The sequence below is a fragment of the Dermacentor silvarum genome, chromosome 5, assembly GCF_013339745.2.
Source record: "Dermacentor silvarum isolate Dsil-2018 chromosome 5, BIME_Dsil_1.4, whole genome shotgun sequence".
NCBI lineage: Eukaryota > Metazoa > Arthropoda > Arachnida > Ixodida > Ixodidae > Dermacentor > Dermacentor silvarum.
The window spans coordinates 124,054,694-124,072,780 of NC_051158.1; the positions used below are offsets into that span (position 1 = coordinate 124,054,694).

The 18,087-nt window shown below is 46.4% G+C and overlaps 1 protein-coding gene across 1 annotated transcript; it reads left to right on the top strand.

Moving 5' to 3' along the window:
* The first annotated feature begins 3,394 nt into the window (after positions 1-3,394).
* LOC119454390 (keratin, type II cytoskeletal 68 kDa, component IB-like) lies at positions 3,395-17,434 on the top strand. The gene is made up of 3 exons (XM_037716338.1): positions 3,395-3,541; positions 3,890-4,021; positions 17,198-17,434. The coding sequence occupies exons 1-3, from the start codon at positions 3,395-3,397 to the stop codon at positions 17,432-17,434; spliced, it is 516 nt and encodes a 171-aa protein (XP_037572266.1).
* The last annotated feature ends 653 nt before the right edge of the window (positions 17,435-18,087 follow it).

Below are 18,087 nucleotides of genomic sequence, written 5' to 3' on the forward strand. Positions count from 1 at the left end.
AACACTGATGCATTCCCGTCTCATCCACTGTTCAAATGCAGACAAAGTACTTCTTTCTACTGAGTGCTGATAAATGGAGCAGGTATTTTTCCGTCACTCATCTCGTACACCATACCCCAGCGCCCAGTCACTTACAGCGAAGTGCGGTACTTTGACCAATGTGGAAGAAACTGATTAACTGATTTAAGTACCTTCGCTTCCTTCAAATCACGGGGCAACATATCGTTAATAGCCAAGAAAGCCTGGTTCCAAAGCCTTTCGTGTTTGACTGTTCTCTGCAGACACGAGAGGTGCGTTATAACTTGTAGCAAAAACATAGCACGAAGATCATTATGTGCCATCTGTACAGGCGCACAACGGACTACAAATAGAACACGCTGCAGCTGTTGGGTCGACGCAAAGCGAAACAGCACCGCTGTAGTTGCCATTAAGAGGTGCTGGCTGTGTGCACTTTCACGCTTCGGGCGTGTTCCACTGCCATGAGGGGCTGTCTGTGCCCTGCACTTATAGCCGCGTTCTATGTAACGTGCCCCATAGCCCCATTCGCCAATACCACAATAAGCACGTGATTACTACGGTCCAAACTGCTAGTACAGCCGCTAGAATTAAAGGCCAAAATTGGCAAGCCCATCGCGTGCGCCATGTTGTTGAAAGATCCCCTGAACGGTTTGCTCTACGGCGTGCGGAATGCGCAGCAAATAAAGAGGTGTTAATAAAACGATTATGCTATGCTCTAGCTCGGTGACCAAATCTCAATGGTTGTTGGCATTGCATGTGGTTACCGCTTCAGCTTAAAGTCCCTGTTAGATTATTGTTTCTTTTATCATGTATTGTTAGCGTATACTACAAATATACGTTGAAGGTATCACGTTGAGCCTTGATATGGACCAGGTGACATATCGGCGAATAAGGTAATGTTTGGCGACGCAATACAGAAATATTGTATCTTTACAATTGCTTTCGCATAAGGAAGTTGCGGTACTATTGCTGTATTCGCCATAAGGTAAGTTTGGCTTGGACTGTCCTTTGACATGATATCACTTGGGACAATCACTAATGCAAATGTCAAACCTTCCCAATCTTTGGTGACTAAGTTACCCGCAATAATAAATACATATTACTATAGGTAATACGGCGCATAACACATAGTAGAAGAAGTACTAACGTAAACGAGAAATATATGCATAAATGCCACAGTAGAACAAATTACAATATCCGTGACACTTTGAAATTGCCCTTTGTTGGCAGAGATGAGATACAAATGTGTGTCTTATCTAGCTTCTTGCGCAATTATTGGGCATACGTTATTGCTGGTAATAACATCCTTTAGGAACTTCCGTTTATTGATTCGGCCGGAAACAATCGCATATAGTTGCCGTTCTTTGAATTTGTACAGCAGTTGTCATTGCGTCCACAGCGTAATATGATGGTGGTAGTGCGTTCAAGCAACTGGCGCGGGTTTGCTCTGCTGATTAACTCCATGTTTCGCAAAGTGACTTTCCGTTTTGGTCAGGGAATTTCCACACTTTATAATTTGCAGGTAATATCCTAAATAAGGAACTAATTCTCGCTTTGTTGCAGGTTAGGTTCATACGTTCACCGCTCCGGCTCTGTGTCCGTCATTGTCTTGTGCACGCAATAACACAACGTGGCCTTCTCATTATGCAATAATTTCGTCACAGAACGTTTTTCAAAATCTAGTGGGCACTACGAATCATAAGCACGGGAGCAAGGCTTGAGTTTCTCAAGAACTACGGCGAAATTTTGAAAACAATGTTTAAAAAGCTTGGCTGCACAAAGGAATAAACACGGTACAGTTTTTCTCTCAAGGGCGGAGTAAATGGCCTCATTTTCTTGAAAACCCAAGGATGGGTCTTGCGCGAGAGCGAAGCGGTAAACGAAGAAAACTGCTGGCCCACGCGAGCCGGTTCGCTTGGCTGTTCTTCGCTACCGTTGCCGCGTCGCTCGGTCAAGTGCGACTCGTACTCGAAGAAAACCAACCGAGCGCGATAAATCGCTCATGGAACTACGGGCTGGCGTTTTGCATCGCAGAACTTTCAATCACCACTGCCAATCTGGTGGAGGAACAATGTGCGTTTACTGCATGTGATTACTGCGGCCGAAATTTCGAGACAAGGCTCAATTAGAGGCTTCTGCTCATAGAGGAGCTCTTGTTAATGGGCACGTTAGCCGTGTTTTGAAATATAGGTGAGGCATTGTCTTTTAATTAGAAAATTGAATCTGACATGCGCCGTAGTTTCCGATTTCAGATATATTTCAGCAAGTTGCATGAAAAATACTAAGTTCACTTATCGTAAGAGGTCCTATGGTTCAATAACAATAGGCGGTGCCTGCGATTCAGTGAGAGTGACAAAGGAAAATAAATACGCAGCACGTTAGTGGTAACACGTTTACAAGTGTGAAAATACAAAATAGAGTACCATAACATAACTAAAGATAACAGAACAAGAAAGAAAAAAACTAGACATCGAACAAAAATGATAATAAATTACTATCATATTTTATAGATGTTGAGACTTTAACATTATTGTGTAAGGAATTCCAAAGGTTTGGAAGAAAAAGTATAGCTTGTTTACAATCGTTAATATTTATTTTTATCAAAGAAATATTGGGCTTCGCTGGAAACCTAGTATTGTTAGGATTAGAAAGAAAGTCGGCTGCAATAATGTGTAACATATGTATACAGTGATACAGTTTAAAGAACAGTCCACCAACGCTGTACAAATATAATTTGAGAAACGGCGAAATTTTTTGTAGGCTACAAATCGAAAAAAAAAAACAATTCTAGCCTGCAGGAGAAAGTGAGGATTCGAAATGCTTGTTTTTTAACTTGCATAAGGTACAAATGAGAGCAACGTACGAATTTCTCCTGGATATATTGCCATAGTTAATGAATAAAACCATTATATAAGACGGTGGTGGTGCAGGACAGTCACCACTCCGGTGACTGTCTATATTAGAACGCGCAACTATTTGCAACTTTTTGTGACTCTTTGTGAACAAATGGTGAATTTTGTGAAGAAATTGCAACTATTTCGTGATTTTAACAAAATCTTTACACAAGATAGCAAAACTGTTTCGCACATCACAACCGAGCTCATTTTAACATCGAATGCTATTGCTACAATACCAAAAGAAATGTTCTCTCAGCAACGCTAAAAATGTACTTTATCCTAATTTCAAAAACTTCACGATTTTGTGTCATTGAACTCAACAAGGCAAGCGGCATCGAAAGATACCAGAATTACAGCGGTGCGTGGATTTGTTTACCTTGACCCACCGAGCAACAAGCACCTCGATATATTCGAACACCGTTCTCCGACCACCGCACGCGCCCCAGGAGCGGGCCTGCGTGACCTCTAGAGCATCGAGAATGGCCGGAGAAACGAACGGCAGTGCTCGCGAAATGGAAATAGAGAACAATAGTCAAGACACGACAGCGGACCAGAGCCACATGGAATTCGATGAGAACAGCGGCAAGACGCTGTGTCAAGCTGGCCCGTGGTTCCAAGCAATCAAGGTAAGGGAAAACTAGAAGGCGCCGAACGAGGACCGCATACAACAGGGAGGAAACCCCCAGAACCAGCAAGGAGGACTGAACGCGAGGAGCAACCCGGGAGTGCAAGCAAGCATGCAAGCCAACAGCAACCAGCAACGGCAGCAACATCAGGGAAGCCGAACTAATAGCAAGCCATCACCGTGACGCGCGACGGCGCCGCTGCCAGAGAATGATTACAAGGTGGTGTACCGTCCAAGAACCGGCATGAAGCTGTCCAGCTGGTCGGACGAGAAGATCACCGAGGGACTTGCAAGGGCAAGTGGTTCCTATTTCAAAGAGTTTTGCGCGAACGCAATCATCCAAACGCAGTGGAAGCAGAACGTGATAATTGCCAGCACCACAGACGAGAACTACGCACTCAAGCTCGGTTCCATCAACGGCATCGAACTAGGGGCAGTCACATACGAGATGACACCGTACATCAAACTGCTCCCAGGAACAGTATGTGGAGTCGTGCACGATATCACTTCGTGTACGACGGAGCAACGACTTGCGGAACTTCTGGCCGCCCACAACTGTGGCATCCTGCATGCGAGGATGCTCGGCAAATCCACCTCAGCAGTTATCACCTTCGAAGGTCCGCACGTCCCTTTCTATGTGAAGGTGGCCAGCTCGTACGCACGTTGCTGCCCATACCGCAGATCGGTACAGTATTGCCAGGCCTGCGGGGAAATCGGCCACCGGCAGGACGTATGCCCCAACCCAGACAAACATATCTGCAAACGGTGCGGGGTGCAGAATGGTGCCGCCACGAGAAGCGGTACCGCCACGAGAATTCCGCATCGTTGTACACTTCCATGGTATTCTGTCGATCCCTAAGCCGTGACCGTACTGGGGGCGCGTATCGGTATGCCTCATCCTCCGTAATCTCGTGCACGCATCCGGCGAAATCGGCAAAGTCCGCGAGGCTGACGTAGCGGTCGGCCACCTTGCTTGCTAGGCGAGAATAGCGAAAGTCGCACTTAAGGTTGCCAATGGCTGTACTTTACTTTCAGGCACTGAAGTATCGATTAAAGCTTACCTTAAGTACAAGATTTGTCAATTAAACGCGTTAAGCATCGACCGGCTACTTAATTCATAAGTTTAGGTTAAGTTCTGTTGGTGAATACAGACCTACGACCCGTATTCTCAAATGGAACTTAAGTAGGGCGTCAATAAGTGCGGGAAAAGTAGAAGTGTTAGGAAAGCTTTAGGAGAGTACTTCAAAAACGACATTTAAGTATCCCTTTAAAGAGTAAGACTTTTCGGGTCAAGTATGTCGTTTGGTATCGAGGATACGTAAATAATTTGCGAGTACTATTGCTTCAATCGTAAAAAAATATTTTTGCAGCAGAGTAATGCGGATATAAAAGTTGCAGTGCTTGCAAGCGCATTCTTCTCACTAAAATACACAGAACTATTTGGGTTTAGCGCTTTACCCAAACTCGTCTGGCCAGAAGTTCACATTGGTTCTCGCAGCCACTGCGCTTGTGTGTGTCGCCTTCCCAACATTTTTTTGTTTTCTCGCTGAAAACGTGATGTGTTTGTGCGTAGAGTGTGTGTGGCTGGTGTGTGTTTTCAACCCATGCGGGTGATGGAGAAAAATAAAAAAAAGCAAAGGGTTCCGAGTAATGATTGAATTCTTCATGATGCGCAGCAGTAGGAAGTGGACCTGGAAAACACCTAATGAAGAAACAAGGAATGAAATATATTTCATACTCTCTGCCGACCCCAGCATAGTTTAGGATGTAGAAGTGCTAGGTAGCATTCTATATCTCTATATGGCTTTCATAGATTATGAAAATGCATTTGATTCAGTAGAGATACCCGCAGTCATAGAGGCATTGCGTAATCAAGAGAGAGAGAGAGAGAGATAAATGAGATGCGAAAGGCAGGGAGATTAACCAGAAGGTAAATATCCAGTTTGCTACCCTACACTGAGGAAGGGGTGAGAGGAGACAGAAAGATAAAGAAAAATGCACACACTTAGAGAGGGAGATTAAAACACACACACACACAAAGGAACTCAGGAGCGTCACAGTCGTTCAAACAGGTCGCTTGACCGGAGAAAATTCAGTAGCGCCCTCGTCGCCTTCTGCTGTGAAGACCGTATCAGCCGGCATTCTAAAATCGTCTGCTCAGAAAGCGGCCGGTCGTCGAGGCGTGCCAACTCCGTTACGAGCGACTGTCTGTGGGAGCTGTAACGGGGACAATGACACAGGATATGTTGGACTGTTTCCTCGCTGCCGCAAGTATCACAGGCAGCACTGTCGGCCATTCCGATGCGACAAGCAAAAGCATTCGTAAAGGATACTCCAATCCACAGTCGGCAGAGAGCAGTTGCCTCGATTCGAGGAAGTCCAGATGGAATGCGTAGTCGGAGGGATGGGTCCAGGCGCTGCAGTCGAGTATGTTGGAAACCAGGTGTGTTCCCCATGGCTCGTGTAGAATCAAGCGCGATTATGCGAAGCTTTGTTGCTTCATCGGCTCTTGATAACGGGATGGGTTCCTACACAGCATTTTCGTGAGCCCTCCTCGCAGCTTCATCGGTCTGTTCGTTGCCCATGATGCCGCAGTGGCCTGGGAGCCACTGAAAAGTGATGTCATGTCCTTTTTCTGCTAGTTGATGACAAAGGTGCCTTATTTCCAGCGCAAGTTGGTCTTGTTGTCCGCGACGTAGAGCGGATAGCAGACAATGCAGGGCGGCCTTCGAATCTGTAAATATGCTCCATCTTCGTGGTAAGTCTTCTTGAATCATGTGAAGTGCGCAGCGAAGTGCAGCAAGCTCCGCCGCAGTCGAGGTTGTCCGGTGAGAAGTTTGAAACTGAAGGGTCACAGCTTTTGCGGAGAAGATCACAGCCCCTGTAGATCCGTCAAGAGTTGTCGAGCCATCAGTGTAAATGTGAAAATGGTCCTTGTATGTCTCGTGCAGCATGAGGAGAGATAGCTGCTTGAGAGCTGGGGACGAGAGTCCTGCTTTCGTTCGAATCCCTGGTACCGAGAGTCGAACTTGTGGACGAGCCAAGCACCAAGGAGGTGATAGCAGTCTCTCGGCAGGCGTATAATCTCGATGGAGGCAGTCACGGTACGCCGATATCGCCTGGCAAAAGGAGGCATTGGGTCGGTCATTCGGCAGAGTGGCGAGGTGATGGAAAGGGGAGCAAGCAATGTGCCTGATGTGTGCTCTGAGCACTTCCAATGTCATATGAGTTCTCACTGGGTAATCTTGAGCTATTGCAATTGTTTCCGCTGTCGATGTGCATCGTAGCAATCCAAGACAAACCCTTAGTGCCTGCGCCTGAGCACTTTCGATTGTGCGGATGTTGCTTCTGCAGGTGTTGCTCAGTATAGGTAAGCTGTATCTCAGATATCCGAGAAACAGTGCCCTGTATAGTTGTAACATTGCGTGTACTGGCGCTCCCCACGTTTTCCCTCCAAGAAATTTGAAAACGTGTGAAATGGCCATTAGGCGTTTCTTCAGGTAGCTCACATGGGGAGTCCAGCTGAGGTCTTGATCAATGATCACCCCTAAGAATCTATGCGTCCTGACGTAACAGATGTTTTGCCCATTGATGTATATGGCGTAAGACGTCATTGACTTCCGCGTAAAGAGTACCAGCGCACATTTCTCAGGTGAAATCTGGAGGCCTTGTTCGCTGAGATACGCCAAAATTGATGTCGCAGATTTTTTAAGTCTCGCGCGCACCTGAGGACGTGTTACACCTGACGTCCACACGCAGATGTCATCGGCATACATTGATATATGGACAGCATTTGGTATGCGTCCCACGAGACCGACAAGAACAACGTTGAATAGCGTGGGGCTCAAGACGCCACCTTGGGGAACACCACGGTATGTGCAGTGTTGAGACGTCGGACCGTACTCTGTCTGCACAAAGAATGACCTCATGTGTAAGTAGTTGCGGGTCCACCGGTACACGCGGCCACCGAGGCCAACCGATTCCAGAGCATCAAGTATGGCATCATGAGCAACATTGTCATATGCTCCTTTTACGTCCAGAAAGATAGCGACCGATAATCGTTTACATCTTTTTTGATGCTGGACGTAAGTGACCAGATCGATGACATTATCGATGGAGCAGCGGAGACGTCGAAAGCCGGCCATAGCATTTGGATAAACTTGATAGCGTACCAGGTACCACTCTAATCTGGCAAGAATCACGCGTTCCATCACCTTCCCTACGCAACTTGCCAGCGCGATTGGGCGGTACGCGAGCTCTAGTGGTGACTTGCCAGGTTTGAGGAGTGGCACCAGGCGGCTTGTGTTCCATTCTTGAGGAACGTTTCCATCTTGCCAGGATTCATTGAATATATCCAGCAAGGCATTTCAAGCTCGCTCACCCAAGTGGCACAAGATGCGGTATGATATGCCATCTGGTCCAGGAGACGATGACCGATTACACAAAGCAAGAGCCGCATCAAGCTCCTCCGTGGTGAAAGGAAAGTCCATACGTGAGTCCCATGTATGCGGCTCAATGCTATCCGTACCAAGGGAGACTGTGTAGATTGATTGACCTGCAAACCTTCTGCAGAAATCTTCCGCTACCTCGATGTCCTCTCGACGTTGGAAAAGTGCCAAGGCTTTGAATGGCACGCGTTGTTCGGGAAATGTACGTAGGCCTCGCACGGTTCTCCATATATCAGAAATAAATTTTCGGGGGTCTAGGGATTCATAAAATTTGGCCCACCGTTGAGATTCCAGTTTGGCCATTCGGCGGTGGATTTTTTTTTGCGTGCGTCTGGCTATTCTGAGATCATGGGTGGACTTTGTGCGTCGGTATATTCGCTCGGCGAATCGCCGACGAATCGCACGCAGTCGCTCTAATTCCACGTCGGATTTGGAGAAAATTGGATTGCATTTCAGCGTGCACATCGCATTCTGCGTTGCCTCCTTGATAGCTTGCTGAAGGCCAGAAGGGAGACCGTTGCGACAAGCTTCTTCCATGCTGGTTTCGAATGCAGACCAGTCAATTCGCCGGATTGTGTTTGGCGAATGGCAGCTAGACAAACCTTTGATCTTAAGGTAACTGGGGATATGATCACTCCCATGCGTCTCAATGTCTAAAACCCACTTTATACGAGTAGCCAAGTGACGTGACACAAAAGCCAAGTCTAAGCAACTGCTGTATGATGAGCCTAGTAAAAAGGTAGGGCTCCCATCAGGGACCGTCCATGGTCAGATGCGAATGAAGCCAGTCGTCGGCCTGTTGCTCTAATTTTAGAGCTTGCCCAGATAGGGTGGTGGGCGTTAAAGTCTCCCATGATAATCCATAGACCAGGAGTTTTGCTGTCAAGATGTCGTCTAGTCTCTTGCTATCAAACTGGGTTGAAGGGGATAAGTAGGTACCCACCAGTGTAAAGGCTACGTTTTTCTTCTTAACAGTCAAACAAACATACTGATTCTCATCATGAGGTGGCACTTGCTGAACGACGTAGGTAAGCTCCCGACGAATAAACACAACGACCTTGCTGCTTTCGCTGCAAGTTGAGGACATGATTGATTCGTAGCCGGATAGTCGGATTGGGTTTGATAATTTCGGTTCACAGATTACGATGACTGGGAAACGGTTAGAGTATGCAAACTGACGAAAGTCAGGCATCCCACATCTAAGTCCTCTGGCGTTCCACTGGATAATAGATGCCTCTCTGACCTCTTGGTGGAACGATTGGTGATTGCCATCCATGGTTCTACTCGAGGGCTGCTAGGACTGGGCTCAGCGCGTCCAGCACTTGCAGGCCACTTCGAGCGGCTGGGGTTGCAATACTTTTCAGTAGCTCTTTAATGACCTCCATTAGGGACCGCAGCATCGGTATGATCTGTCGGTCAACCCTTGGTACTTCATCCACCGAAGTGTGCGTGGAAGTAGACGTCAGGCGGGGAGGCTATTTGGCAGGCTGTGTGCGCGGAAGCGCAGGCCAGTCTTCCGCGACTTTAGATTTCTGAGTCTCAATCCTCTTCGTGCTTGTATGTTTACTTGCACTCGAAGGTAGTGGGTTGGGTACGTTCTGCGTATGATCAGCACCCCGTCTTGTACGCTTGCGTCGACGATTACGCCGGCGTCGTACAGTCTCAGCAGCTTCTCTGTGGGATGAGCTGTCTCTGACCATTTGTTTAAGCACAGCAATTTCTCTCCGGATTTGCGGGCACTCTTTGGATGAGGCATCATGGGATCCATCACAGTTAATGCACTTTAAATGTGTTGCGCGTAATCAAGGAGCACAGGAGGCATACGTGAATATCTTAGCAAACATCTACAAGGATTCCACAGCTACCTTGGTTCTCCAAAGAAAAGTAGAAAGTTACCTATCAAGAAAGGGGTCAGGCAAGGAGACACAATCTCTCCAATGCTATTCACTGCATGCTTAGAAGAAGTATTCAAGCTCGTTCACTGGGCAGGCTTAGGAGTAAGGATCAACGGCGAATATCTCAGCAACCTTCGGTTTGCAAATGACATTGTCCTATTCAGCAACAATGGGGACGAATTACAGCAAATGATTGAGGATCTTAACTGAGAAAGTCTAAGAGTGGGGTTAACCATTAATATGCAGACGACAAAGATAACGTTTAATAGACTGGCAAGGGAACAAGAATTCAGGATTGCCAGTCAGCCTCTAGAGCTTGTAAAGGAGTACGTTTATCTAGGTCGATTACCTACAGGGGACCCTGATCACGAGAAAGAAATTTACAGAAGAATAAAATTGGGTTGGAGTGCATACGGCAGGCATTGCCAAATCCGGACTGTGAGCTTACCACTGTCATTGAAAAGAAAAGTGTACAATCATTGCATTCTACAGGCGCTAACATATGGGGCAGAAACTTGCAGGTTAACGAAGACGCTCCAGAACAAGTTAAGGACCGCGAAAAGAGCGATGGAACGAAGAATGTTAGGTCTAACGTTGAGAGACAGGAAGAGATTGGTGTGGATCAGAAAGCAAACGGGGATAACCGATATTCTAGTTGACAGTAAGCGGAAGAATGGAGCTGGGTAGGCCATGTAATGCGTAGGATGGATAACCAGTGGACCATTAGAGTTACAGAATGGATACCAATAGAAGGGAAGTGCGGTCGAGGACGGCAGAAAACTAGGTGGGGTGGTGAAGTTAGGAAATTTGCGGGCGCAAGTTGGAATCAGCTAGCGCAAGACAGGGATAATAGGAGATCACATGGAGAGGCCTTCGTCCTGTATTGGACATAAATATAGGATGATGATGATGATGATGATGATGATGATGATGATGATGATGTAGCGCTGCAATTTTTGGGCTGCTTTGCGGGGGTAACTGTTAATTACAGCTGTCAAGAGGCTAATGTGGCGACGCCTAGGGAGCTCAAGACGGTATTCTGCAAATTCGACGCGGAGCAAAGGTGAAACAAGTATCTCTGACGCACTACCTGTCATGTATACACACTCTCTCAACCCTCTGACACGGTGTGGCACACAGCAGCAGCAGCAGGAGCTCGAAAGTCGGAGGAAGAGGCACGGGAAGCTTCGTTTTAAAAGTGATTAACAAATACTAAAAAAAACTTATTCTTTCTGGGGTTTTACGTGCCAAAACCAGTTCTTATTATGAGGCACGCTGTATGAGGCACGCCGGGCTCCGGATTAATTTTGACCACTAGGGGTTCTTTAACGTGCATTAAAACGCAAGCACACGGGCGTTTTTGCATTTCGACGGAGGCGAAATACGGCCGCCGCGGCCGGGATTTGATCACGCGATCTCGTGCTCAGCAAAAACAAACGGTGTAAACACATGCTAAATATATATCCTAGCTATTCATACACAACACGCTAGCACTTAAACTATATTCTCTAATTTCCTAATAAGGTAAAGGACAAACAGTCTGACCGTCACGACGCGGCGGGTACCAGACCGACGTGGCACAAGTCGCGGCCGTTCTAGTTTAGACGTGACGCAGACGCCAGCCTACGTCACTGTTGCTTGACCGGGTTGGTTTCCGCATGGACGGCAGTGTACGCGGGAATCAGGCGGCGCAGAACATGGTCGTAGTTGGTAGTTTGCCGGGGTCGCTTACATGGCCAGGCGATTGCCTCCGTGGCACTGGATGGTGGCAGGTGACGGCTTCAAGAGGCTGGACCGAGGCCATGTAGCATTGCAATGGCACCGTACACGGGACTGAGGAGCCGGATCTGTCACAGGCCAACTCTCCGACGTTTCATCTGCAGTCCCGATCCCGTGACCGGAGAATTTCGGATGCATAAGTTACTGATGATAATCTAGAGTTTGACGGAAACCCGTCTGGCGTGGAATGAGCATAGTGAAATAAAACGAACACTCGCCAATAAAAATACATGTAATGGAAAATAAAATAAAACTTTATTTTATTTTATTTTCTGTTACATGTATTTCTATCGGCGAGTGTTCGTATTATTTCAGCAAGTTACTGATGAGTGCCTGCGTACCGCGCAGAGTGACCGCATCCGTACTGCGCCTACTAAGTCTAACATTCAATAATTAACTTTCTGCATCGTACATGTACCTTTTAGGAACCTAGCATGCAGGTTCTAACTTGCATCTACTAGCATGTGCGCCATAAGATTCATCCACAAAATATTGTGCATGACCGCCTTGCTCCTTCTTGCCGGTGGTGAGCGGCCATTGTCAGTTACACCGGCGCGCTCGTACGTACCCCGGTGTCTGACCCCCTCTTTAACGTTTAAGCATAAGCTCAAAAAATACATCAACTAGAGACTCGATGGTTTGCCAATAAGACGGTTAAAAGCCCCAAGAGGTGATCGTTAATGCGAGAATAACTTATAAGTGATGGTCGCACGGGGGTTGTCGGTCCCCAATTAAGTGAGTTTTGTATATTTCGATCATTATTAACACTCAGTAAAGCGTGGTGTAGAACAACCAAAAGATGAGGATAAATACTGGTCCAAATACTTTAGCCAGCGACATCTCACTTTGTAGTTATTACTGAATGCTGCGATGGCGGAACTTCTAGGCAACTTTTTCCCAGCGCGCCTGGACAGCGCAGGAGGTCTATTGCGGTGTTCTTGCATGACCGAGCGCGTTAATGGTGAAAAACGTATGTCGTAAAGTTCTCCTAGAATTCTGACCGCTCATGCTAAACAGAGTTTAGAAATGTTTTTTTTTTCTGTTAGCGCGTTTAAGGTCAGCATCAGCGTCCTTTAATTTCTTTCCAGATTAACGCAGGTGCGATGCTGGCAACACTGGCAAGGACGCTTAAGGCACTTCCCGGTAATTTATAACTGATTATACTTTGAGCTTTTTCAAAAACTAAATCAAACAGTTTGGGGAAACTTTAAAATATTTAAAAAGCAGCTAACATTTGTTTAACTGGCAAGTGCTGCGGACTTATTTTTTCACAGGTACAGTAGTCTTCGTTTGCCATGGAAAAACGTCATTTTCAGAACACTCGTTGATTGAAACTAATAGGGTACGCATCACCTTACCTGCCAAAATAATTAACAATATCCATTTCCACAACATGGTAAGTAGGCTGGCGTGGATAACACGGCCCATCTGAACACTATCTTATTTTCTCTGCGTTTTGGCAGCTCCGCATTAGCGAATATGTGGCAACGATTGCACGCCTGGTTTGTCGAACACTCGTAACGCTGCTTCGGCGCGTAAAGCAGACCATAATGCTTCTCTCAACTGCACGCGCGATGGACCGAAAATGAAATAATGAGAGAAAATAAGCATTCACGGCTTCCTGTTCCCTCTCGCGAACTAGTGCCTTCGAACTTAACGCCGGCTTGTATTAGGAGGTGGGACGGAGTTTCTTCACTCGACCGACATTGGTTCCGCTTCGCCGATCTTTCTCAGTCAGTCAGAGCAGCCTCTCAATGTCGCCATCAATCCTTCGCGTGTTCCGAGTGGCTACGCCAGAAGCGCCCTGGTTTACTTACGCTAAAGCCAGGTGCTAAGCAGGACTGCGATATATAAGACGTCGAGTACATCTTCCATCTGCACTGAGTCAGCCACCCGTCCTTCGAGCAAACACTCCTTTCCGGGTTTAGCCTGCAATTCCCCGCAAGATGAAGACAACGGTATGTAACGGTGATGTCTTGAACTTTTCTAGCTTTTGCAAGCATGTGCCTCATCGGAACTTGTAACCATTGCGAATAGAGGTAAATTTTCTGTTGAGCTTTTGATAGTAAAAGATGGAATGAGCCGCGATACGCTCCACAAAGATACACACTGAGCTTAAACTTCAAGCGCTGTACTTGACGTTACCTTCAGTGTTAAATTTACGAAGTGTCATGTTTAAGCCATGCTCAAAAAGCGTTCACAACCCCTTTTCTTAAGGGGACCTTATCATTGCCAGTGACAAATAAAACTTGTAGGTTTCATGGAATAACGTTGACAACCATTACATTAGTTATCGGTAATGATAAGAAACAGCTACTGTAGCGTGAATTCTCTTACAAGAATTATGTCGTGCCTTCAGTGTAGAGCGATAACGAAGAACAGGACACCATAACTATATTTCATTAGAGATTAAATGTATGATCAGTTTCCACTTCAGCATAACAAACTTTGGAATGCGAATAGCATTCTTGTGCAATGCGAATAGCTACTGCTTGTGCAATAGAATAGCACAAGCAGTAGAGCTTTGCGACTACGTCTTATTGCGAATTGCTACGAATCGTATCTAACGAAACTAACATCGTTACTGCCGTATGTATAAAGTGCACGGTTAATGACGGCATGAAGCAAGCTGCGTGGTGGAATTCAGCTCATATGTTCATACATAAGCTTCGGCATTCTTTTCTTAGAACAGGGCAGGCAGCCGGTAGTTACACAGGCTAACCTGCCTGTCTTTCACTCTGTTTTATCTCATAGCCCTCAGGTTCCGACTTCTTGGGTTCCTAAATAATGTAATTATGTATTCAAAAAGCTTTAGAGACGACAAATTTAGATGCTGCAATATGCAAGCAGTGTGACAGAAACGTCTAAGTAATTTCGCCGGCTTAGAAACAAATATATCAGTTAGATTTGCAAATCTACTAACGTTAAGTTTTCTCAAAAAAAGTCACGGCAACCTCATTCGCGCTTACGCACATCCTCGCGCGCGTGTCATACGATCTAATATTGATAGCTTTCACGTGACGTCACGCAACCACCTTATCACAGTTTTGGGGCACCAGCATGGCGACTACGAGCACCTCAGTCCAATCCCTCTTATTGAAAGCTTTCACATGACGTTACCGACCCAGCTTATCATCGTGTTGGTGCACCAACAAGCGGCTACAATGACGTCCGTGCAAGCCATCTATAAGCTATCGCTTTAAACGTAAGTTTTATTCTCGAAGACCGCCGCGTCGTGGGGATACTAAAAATTTTCCTGCAAGTCAAGTCACGCTGCTTCGTTCTTAGCGATGTATTTCCAAGGCCTCCAGTCTGCTCTGTGTGCTTCGGCTCACTTTCAATTGGTGCACTTCATTTTCATGCTAGCTTCCAACAATGGCGAAATCGTTATCTGACACCACCCGTACTTCCCACCCACCACTATTCCCACCCACCCACTACTTCCTTCCCACCACTATCAATACGAAAATCGATGGCCATAAATAAAGCTTTAACATAAATCAGCAAACTCATCTCCTGCATCGTATGTCCTGCAACTTTGAACCAATTCGCAGCGTCAACAAGCACTCTTAACAGACACCGCCAACTTTTCAGCAACGAATTCCTTGCAATGCATACAACGTCCCCCCATTCACTCGAGTATTGCTTTGTGTTGCCTTAGAAATACACGCAAGCCTTTAAGGAAACCACTGCGTTAGGGTATATATGCATCCCTTATTCCTATCCTGATCATCTTTCATCACTCTGTTTTGTTCCCTTTCCTTTTTCCTTTGTTTCGAGTAGCAGGCCCGAGCATGCTAGCTCCGGCCGACCTCTCTGCCTTTCTAATAAATTATCTCTCTCTTAGATATACATGCACTGACGCGCCGACAGCCAGTTTTTGCTTGGAAGGGAATCCCACTCGAATTACTACGCGCAAATTGTGCGTAACAGCACATGTTTGACCTGCTAAACTGCCCATTACGCAGGGACACGAGTCGAATAGAAGCGGCAGTGCTTGGCACGGAGGTTTTAAAGCGAAGCTTTGTACCTCTACCAGCCAAGGGTTCTGTCGTGTCCGTCGTTGTAATCAAAAAACGATCCCGACGAACCGCTAACAATTGCAGGTATAGCAGTATAGCTTACTTGAATTCAGGCATTCAGCGTACAACTAAGCACTCGTTTTCGCAAGAAAAACCACAAAAACAAGCTTCAAAGTGATGAGTCAACATGATGGATGATAAGCGCTGCGGGCAAACAACGGAAACAGGCTCGGCGCGGTCCGTAAGATTAGATTGCAGCTGTTGCAAAGCTGATGCAGCTGCTTGAAAGAGGGTTGGCGTTATTCGAAACCCTTCCAGCCTAGTAACTGCTTCGGTTCATTTTCTAGACTACCCCACTATGGGGTAGTCTAGTAGTGTATATCACACCGATCATAAAGCAGTAGTGAACATTGTTGTGAAGTAAATAATAATCAAGGCCGTGGTTAAAGTTACGTTGTAGTGTGTGAAATATCAAGTGCGCCGCAGTCACCGTGAGGGTGATCCATCCTGTGATCCACCCTGTGGTGGTTGAAACTTTCTAAACATCTTCACAGGGTGGATTGGCGGGCAATTTTTTTGTTATATTCTTGGCCCCATGGCAACAGGGAAGCCGCGAAGGAGTTAGCGGTCTTATGACGGCCGCAGTCGCCATTGTCAGCGTAACCGACACTATGGATGGCCATAGTAGGTTGACGCATATTCCAGTTATTTACCTGGAGTCGAAGTAAAATAATTCGTCATATTTTTTACGGCTCACATTTTTACTGATGCAACAAAGCGTAGTGCAACTCGTAAAGACAGTAGAATCGGCAATCGGACGCGCAGTGCAAAGCGGTCGTATGCAAATTTGTTAAGCTGCATTTCAGAAACAATGTTGCTCGAGGCAAAAACTAAGAAACCCTTGATGTCAAACTACGAACCTCTTGGACACCAATCAGACATTAGCTTGAGTATGTTTATGTTGTTAGGGACCAGCCAGAGGCGAACTGGTGAAAGCGTATATTGGGAAGACTGAAAACGTATCCCCAAGCACTAGCTTAGCGTCAACAGCTATGGCTGAGTTGAAATCAACAGCAAGCGGCTGTAAACTGAATTGCATACAACGAGTGTTTCGAGGCAATCCATACAAGACTGTTTTCATTGCGATAATGCCACTGGCAAAGGGTTGGCACGCACGTATCAGTGAATTGCAGTTCTTCGTTGCAATAAAACTTCTACATGTTTTGACTGAAATCACATTTTTAAGTGCTCATGACATGACGCATTTGCTCGCGCTTACTGCATCCATCGTTCAGGTATACGTGTAGGCTACAACCACTTCGCTGCGCCAAATATCATGCATATTTCTAAGGAAGGCTTACAACGCTGGCGTATATCTACGGCGCTGAAGGCTACGCTGAATATTTAGCAGTCACTTCACTCTGCTTAGGAAGATTGCGGTTGTACATCTCCGGTATATCCCCCACGAGCTGATTTTGCAAGCATTATTTTCTTTTTTTTTCTTTCCAAGCAGGTATTCGTCTTGCTTGTGATCACCCTTGTTGTGTCCTCTGCCAATGCGGGCTACCACTACGGCGGTTATGGCGGTGGCGGCGGTGGTGGAGGCGGCGGCGGTCTTGGATACGGAGGAGGTGGATACGGCGGCCATGGCAAGAAGATCATTGTCATCAGTCACCACGGAGGATACGGCGGTGGTGGCGGCGGCGGCGGAGGTGGTGGTGGTGGCGGCTACGGTCATGGCTGGTGGTAGCACTCATGACAGTATTCTTACGTCCAATCACCTCATTAAGGGCACCTGCGGTTAGCTGATTGTGGAATGCGCACACCAAAGAATGGCTGCCGGTGGAGCGCTTGTGTTGCGAATAAAGAAAAACGTTATTGGAACCACGTCAGTGATTTCAATATGGAAAATCTGATTCAGCAGCGTGTGGGCACTTCGTTTGAAGATTTTTTCGTTTCAGTAATTTTCCAGCATCATTCGTTTAAGATGAAAGTGTGCATATATATTAGCAAACATCCATTACCATATATATACCTGCTGCTGGCGCAGCAGTGATATATATGCTAATGTATGTTAATATACGCTAATGCGTATATTAGCAATATCTGGAAGCCATTGTAGCGGTAATTCGCAACATTGGCAAAATTGATTAATTTGCGAGTTCCTGTTACAGAATGGACGGCAAAAAATGCTTGATCCCTTTTTTATAGGAATCGGTAGAACACGAAAGTGAAACGTGCGTTCGCAGAATGTGTTGCATGTTTATTGTACGCGAAGAACTATGATGCAAGTAGCCATTAGCGGCACCCTACCACTGCACAATGATCCGCGACAATTGCCACACAAGAGAAAGTTGTCGACCGACTCTCGACAGGGAAAAATCCCTCGGAGACACTGCATTG

Excerpts from the sequence above, each read along its gene's own strand:
- LOC119454390 (XM_037716338.1), top strand. The coding sequence starts at position 3,395 with ATGGCCGGAGAAACGAACGGCAGTGCTCGCGAAATGGAAATAGAGAAC. Across the intron at positions 3,542-3,889 it reads CGTGGTTCCAAGCAATCAAG|TGGAAGCAGAACGTGATAAT; the intron begins GTAAGGGAAAAC and ends ATCCAAACGCAG. Across the intron at positions 4,022-17,197 it reads TCAAACTGCTCCCAGGAACA|GTATTCGTCTTGCTTGTGAT; the intron begins GTATGTGGAGTC and ends CTTTCCAAGCAG.